This window comes from Podarcis melisellensis, assembly GCF_964234715.1.
Source record: "Podarcis melisellensis genome assembly, chromosome: 1".
Taxonomy (NCBI): domain Eukaryota; kingdom Metazoa; phylum Chordata; class Lepidosauria; order Squamata; family Lacertidae; genus Podarcis; species Podarcis melisellensis.
The window spans coordinates 109,684,431-109,691,701 of record NC_138528.1 but is presented as its reverse complement, the minus strand read 5'-3'; the positions used below and the strand labels follow the sequence as shown (position 1 = coordinate 109,691,701).

The window sequence follows — 7,271 nt, the reverse complement described above, 5'->3', positions numbered from 1 at the left end:
CTGGTGCCCCTTTTTTCCTGCACATGCCCAGTTGCCCCAATTTGCTCAGGACATTAGGAGTCAGCAGCCTTTTGATTTTAGTAAGAGGAAAGGAGACAAGATTCACAATTTCAAAGGTGTTGTTTCACTATGAAATCCTTCAGCTTTTTCTGCTGGAAGGTAACTCAGTTGTTTAACCAAATATCTGCTAGGGCAAGGAAAAAGTTGGAGCTATTCTTTCTCAGTGAAAACTTCCTTGGCCAAAGAAGACTTAAAATCAGAATTGTAGAGTTGGAAGGGACCACAAGAGTAATCTAGTCCAACCCTGAGATTAAGCCTCATGCTCTGCTGACTGAGCCATCTTCCAATCCTATAGTGTACACCCTTGCCTAAGACTGAATCCTACCGAATACAGTAGTGCTTACTGAGCATCACATCATTTCACCTATCTACTGATTGGTTTATGAAGCAGTGCAGAAGGGATCGTGGTGGCAGGATTTCTCTCCTGCACTGGCTATATTTACTATTACAAATGCAGTAGCAAACTTTATTAGGTTGGGAAACAGGGTCAGCTTAGCTCACGGATTGTCAGGATAATGCCAATGTGCAAATCTCTAGGCTGTGCGCACACATTTTCATTTTCCCCCTCCAAATCCTATTGTCCTAAAACTGTTATATCTTCCTTTTCTGTCTGCTTCAGGCTTAAAATAACACTGCTTTCTTTGAGGGAGAATTTTGCTGCCTCCTTAAAGCTGCATTTTGAGAAGCTCTGAGAATTAGATTGGGTGGGGACACATTACTGTACTCAAAATACTTCAGCAAATGCCTGGGTGATAGGGCCATTAGTGGCTAACAGCCAGATGGTTTAAAGGACTCAGCCTTATGCCCAGAGCATCCTAAACCTCTAAGTGTGAAACAAAAAGGATTGAACAACCTAAGTGCTTATGCCATCAGTCCATCCTTGTCAAGTAGATTCTGGTACAGAAATACCAAACACTCTGATATTGACCACTGTCTTGCTCGATTGGCGTTAGGTGTGTTGCTGTCCATTGTCACAGCTCCCTACAATACTAGTGATACTGAACTACCGTAACATTCCCTCAGAATTGTTTGGGAGGATCATGCTTTTTAGCAGACAATTGCACTCCCTCAGCAGTGCTTCCAGTCTGTTGTATGGCAGGCCCATATTTGCTTGTTATTTGTGAATTTTATTACAGCTGTTATGTGCAGAGGTTGTTTGAAAAACATCTGAATTAAAACTCGCCTCCTCCTCCCCTACTGTAAAACTATATATTGTATTCCACTTGGAACAACAAACACAAGGGTGAAGGGGAAGGAACTGCGGGGCTAGGAATCAGGTTGGTGCTAGGTTTGCACGTGTCCCCATTGCCGAAGGCATTTTTCAGTCAAGGCACAGCTATCTCAGGCAACTTGCATGGTAAATAACTCCAGCACATTGATGTTGCCATATGGAGGAGCACTTCTCACTCCTTCCGCTGGATGACTGACCATTACACAGGAATCATGCTTGAATTTGAGCATCTGTAAACTGGACCGTGTGTAGCCGTCCCCTTTCCCCTCACCCCAGTGCTATATTTGAGAGCAAAAGAAGCCATTTAAATTCAGCTTTCACTACCGTTCATGGCTGCAACTGACACTTCAAAGAAGCCTCCGTCTCTGTAGCATTCCTCTCTATTGCTTCTGTCATTCACCAGTAGTCCGTGGATCAGTTTAAGAATTACTTAACAGGGTAAGATTATCTTTCTCAAGTTTCCTTGACATAAGCATTGGCAGTGTAATCCCAATGCTGGTGGGGAGTACGTGTGTGAATAGCACATCCCATAGTCAGGCCCGTCTGCATGGCTCTTCTCAATTTCCCCCCTACACTTTTCTATTGCAAAACAATAGTCGTCAAGTGGAACTCCCATCATCCCGAACTGGCAAAGCCAGCAGTCATGGACGATGGGCGTTGTAGTCCCCCCCCACAAAAAAACCCCACAACCACTCTGGAGACCCACGTTTGGGAAACACCAGGAGCACCTTTGAGGCGCAAGCCCTGCTGCTAGTGGGAAGAAGACGCCAACACCCTCCACTGTTATGTACTGAAGTTCTCACCCTGGGCCAGCAGGGGGAATACTGTAGATAGTTTTCACTCAGGTCCACGTCAGTTATTTTAGGCGGGAAACCCTGGGTTGTTGTTGCTACAATGTTGACAGCTGGCTGCCTATAAAAGCAGGCCGGCTTAGCTGTTTGCTGTTCAGTTCTGTCCAGCTTACAAATAAAGAGCTGCTCTGGAGAAATCGCTGTGTCGTCTGCTATGTTTGCCCACAACTTAACAACCCCCATCCAGTCACGGAGAGGCCACACCTCAGCGAGGGCGGGCTGCCTCTAGGGCAGGTACCCCCAAACTCGCCCCACCAGATGTTTTGGGACTATATCATCCCTAGCTAACAGGACCAGTGGTCAGGGATGATGGGAATTGTAGTCTCAAAACATCTGGAGGGCAGAGTTTGGGGACGCTTGCTCCAGGGAGAGCCCCAAGGCCCCTTACAGCTGGGGAGGGAGGCAGGAACACGGCAGCAGAGCCCCCGGTTATGAAGAAGGCGGGCTCGGCGGTGCCCCTGTGGGGTGGGGCAGGGAGATAAGGGGAGCGTGCTTGTGCGGACTGGGCGCCTGCTCTCCAAAGTGAAGCCCAGGAGAGCGAGCGGGGAGGCGGGCTGAGGCGCCTTCCTCCTTCTCGCCGTCACGTGGGCGTGAGGGGCGGGCGGGAGTGTGCGCGCGTGAGGGGGACTGGCGTAGAGCGGGAGACCCTGTGGCCGCGCGCGGCTCAGCTGCCGGCCTGGGCGTCCGCGCTGCTTCCCTTTCTGGCCGCCCTCCCTCGGCCCGCAATATGCCTCCGCTGCCCGCTGGCTGGTGGTCGCCATGCCGGGCATTCGCGGGAGCTCGCCGTCCTTCTCGCTCCGGAGGCTGGCTGCCGCGTCGGGGTTTCTGCTGCTGCTGCTGCTGTTTCTGAAGGGGCGCCCGGGCTCCGCAGCCTCCACCGGCGCCGCCGACCTCGCCAGGCGCCCTCCGAAGCAGCAGCAGCCGCAGCGAGCCGCCCTGGCGGAGGCATCTTCCTCCGCCGCTGCTCCAGGTACGTCTCCCCGCACTCTGACCGCGCAACATGCGAGTATTTGCACCCAGAGGCTCCCGCTTGGAAAAAACAACCTCCCCCACGCAACACCCACATTTTTCCCCGTATTGCGTCGCACCCCATTTCTTTCCCTCGCGTTGCACCTTTTCGTCCCCGTCCCCGGGTTGCAATGCATCCCTTCTCTCCGCCCTTATGAGTGGACGGAAAGACCCATTCATTCCCTTTAACCTTCTGATCTGGATTGTTGTTATGTTGATGATGAGTATTTAGCAGCGTGCTGCTCTGCTCTCGCCTTATGCCGTTCATCCGTATTAAGTAGCCCGCCTGGGGAACGTGCATTCGCCTCTTTAGCGTGGAGGGCTTGCGGTAGTAGATCTGCCCTCGCTAGCTTGCCACAACATCACCCCTGTTTTAAGATCCGGGGAGGGAATGTCGCATCGGGTTGTTTTGTTATGTTTGGTATGGGGTTTGCCTGAACAGCGCGGTTTCACTGGAGTGGCTGGCGAGTTGCTTGGAGAGGTTGCCCAATTTTATAGACGGCCTCCTCGCTTTCTCGCAGAGTTTACATGGCAAGCCCAGACCGGCTTCCTCTCATCCCCATCCATCCATCCATCCATCCATCCATCCATCCATCCATCCATCCATCCATCTCCCTCTCTCCCCCCGCCCCCCACCCGACGTTTTTCACTTTTGCCACTATACCCGTCTCTTTTCTTCCATGCAGATGGATGAGTGCGATCAGGATTTAGATCAACTGCAAATGCGACATTCATTTTTTAAAATGCTACATAGAAAGAACAGGACAGCGTGTTCTCCCCAGGAACAGGAGGATGCAGTTTCAGTGGGATCAGGGATGAAACTAGGCTTTATTTCACCCGGGTCAAAGACCCAGTTTGGCACACACCCCTCCCCCAGGATGGGAGCGTCAATAGCTCCCCTTTGGAGGCTTCACCTGGGGCAAAACCCACGGCTCCCACCCCCCTCCAATTATGGCACTGAGTGGGATGCATCTAATCAATGCACAAGCCCTCTCCCCTCCCAATATTGCCTCATGCCTCTCTCCCCCTCCCCCATAATGCAATCTATTTCTTTATTCACACCATTAATTTCATCATATTGCCTTGTTTGTATGTGCCCCGTCCATGGGTTGCATCATCTCCTCCCCTTTCCTCTCTAAAGCTGCACCTATACACTGACACCAAAGCTCCCCTCTGCTTTCCTCACTTAGGTGGACTCCCTTATTTCTCTCTGGTCCTTTTGCCTCTGCTTCCCCTTTAAATCCCGCAGTCTCCCTTCCTCTTCCCAGAAGACTGGCCCTAGCCTAGACCATGCATGTGCTGCTTGTTATTTATGGATAGTGTTGCTGAGGAGGGGGTCTTGGCACTGTGTGTTTAATGAAGCAGCTTCCTTGCCTCTTGGGGATGTGAATTAGCCCTCCAGTTGCTGTTCCTTTCCCTCTATGGGGATTTAATAGCTGACCTGGAGCAGCTGCTGCTATGCTGTACTTTAAAGCTGATATTGAAAGCAGCTCCATTGGTGTATTGTGATGTGATATTCCTTCAACCATTCCCTTCTATCCGCAGAAAGGGAAATATTTTGTATTACTCACGCAAGAATCCTTTTTTAAAAAAAAAGATGGAGAGATGTTGTTTAACTAGAAGGAAGATGAAAGTGTCTTGGGATTTCTTGCAGCTCAAAATGAGCTTTCTTACCTGAACATTGTATATTGAGGAAAATCATTTGGAGTTTGAATTCACCATTTTATAATTTTTTGTTTTAATGGGTCTTGTGCTCTCACTTGGCATGAGTTCAAATATATGTGCAGAGTATGACACATCCAACAAGGAAGTTGCACATCTGGTGATTTATGATACATCATTTGTGATCTAATTTGCAAAAATGAAACACTGGCTGCTGATGTTTCTGTCTGCATTTTCTAATGCCAAATAATGGTATTTTTTCTTTTTCTAATCAGAATTCTTCTTCTCTCCCTTTCCCCTTTTGGCTTTCTCTCCCTTGTTTTTTACTCCTTGGATACAGCAGTGTTGTTGTTGTTTTTAAGGGAAATAGGTCAAGATCCAAAAAGATGTGCTAGCTTAGTCTTTAGCTTCCAAGGTAATACTGTTTGTTAAGCTTAGCTCAGTCAATTTGTGCTGGTGCGAAATGGCTAGTGTATGTTAAAACGTCTTCGATGACTGGCAAAATCTATGAGCTCACTTGTTTTTCAGAATACTCTGCTGAGCAAGAAAATGTGTCATTTCCCTCCCCTCCTGGCAGTAGCGTATGCAGAAATGTGATGTTTCTGGCTTGTTTCTAGAATCAGCCTTGCATTGCAAATGCTCCTGTACCATAGCAATTGGTGATTAAAGCTTTGTTTGAGAATCCTTGTTTGTAACTAAGATGCCTGTAGATTTGTACTTCCTTCAGATCCTTGTTATTTAAGCCTTAAGTAGAGCCATAACTCCTCAGAGCAGGGATGGCCAACTGAGGGCCCACCATATTGTGTTGGACTCCAGCTCCCATCAGCCTTAGCCATCATTTCCAGTGGGCAGGGATGATGGGAGTTGTAGTCCAGGGACAACTGGAGGTCCATAGCTAGAGGTTCAACTAGATGCTTGTTACATAATGAAGCCATGGCACTTTCTTTAAGTGCTTAAGGAAGCTGGTATTCCTGTGAAACATATAATCATATGACTAAACTATTACAGTTAAGATGCTTCAGCTCCAAAATGTTTCCCATTTTATTCCACGGAGAATAAACAGAGCAGTTTAAGTTACATTGAGCTTGAGCAAAAGAATTGTTGCTTTTAATGCTGTGGTGTTGTAAACCTCTTGAAAATGTGGCTAAAATAAGAGGAGGGGAGCAAACATGTTTACTCATTAGAGTCACATTTGGATGCCAAATAAATGACCATGGACAACAAACAGTGAATTAAAAAAGATCTTTGTAGCGGTTGTGCTTTGGTTACACACCTCCTAAATTATATTATGACTTGTGTTTTTTTCAATTTAAACATGTTGGTTCCAGGCTCAGGATGGACAAAAGGATGCTCTTGAGATTATTTAAAATTACAGTAACAGAATCATATCATGGAATCACAGAATTGTAAAGTTGGAAGAGACCCTGAGGGTCATCTAGTCCAACCCTATGCAGTGCAGGAATCTCAGCTAGAATGCCTAAATGCAAGACTGAATGTTAGCCAAATGAAGAGAATAGAAAGGAGCACAAAACTTGACAGGGGAGTCAACCCACACTAAGACATATGCAATATGAGGAACATATTGCTGAAAACATTAAGGTTGATAATTTATTTCATTGTATTGAAAGTCAGACAAGCAGTTAGACCATTATGCAACAGATGGGTGAATGAATTAGGAAAATTGCAAGGAAACTGAATTAATTATTTGCATCTGTCTTCACTGTGGAAGATGTTAAATAGTTCTCAACCCAATTTTCTGAAGAAAGGCACAATAAAACAAAAGTGAAATAGAAATGACTAGATGAAATTCTGTTCATCAGTACATTAAAATTAGTAAATTAGCAAGCGTAGATGGCAAACCCCTGAGCTTTTTGAAAGGATTCATATGTGAAACTGTTGGCTCTTCTAGCAAAAAATTAGACAACTTGTTCTTGAAACCGGCTTCCTTATCAGAGGAGTGAAAGATAACCAATATTATTACCAGCTTTTAATGAGGGATCTCGAGTGAATCCAAGAAATTACAGGTCTAGTAGCTTCACATCTGCCCCAAGTAAAATGGTGGAAAGATGTTTGAAGCTACAATGATTAAAAACATTGAAGAATAAGCCTTGCAGGGAATGAATGAACATGGCTTCTACAAAGGGAAGTTCTGGTCTGGCAGCCTTTTGGAGTTACAGTACCAGAAAGCTTTTGTTAAAGCTTCTCATGAATATATTTAGCATTGCAAAAAGAGGGCAACTCTTACAGATTTTTAACTGGTTGAATAACAGGAAACAATTGATGGGCAGTTTGCAAAAGAGAGGAAGGTAAGAAGTTGGATCCACTAAGGATCTGTATTGGTACTGGTATTATTTAATTTATTCATAAATGATATAGAGCAGGGGTCAGGAACCGCTTTTTGTTCTGTGGGATTTACAGGATTTACATTCTCTACTCAATTTAAACAGTATTAGAAATGG

General features: G+C 46.2%; 1 protein-coding gene across 1 annotated transcript in view; it reads left to right on the top strand.

Moving 5' to 3' along the window:
• The first annotated feature begins 2,753 nt into the window (after positions 1–2,753).
• Positions 2,754–7,271, top strand: part of FAM171B (family with sequence similarity 171 member B) — a 28,984-nt gene continuing 24,466 nt past the window's right edge. The window contains exon 1 of the mRNA XM_081917394.1: positions 2,754–3,112. Coding sequence (XP_081773520.1) covers positions 2,902–3,112 — 211 coding nt within the window. The 5' untranslated portion in view covers positions 2,754–2,901. The remainder of the gene's footprint in view (positions 3,113–7,271) is intronic.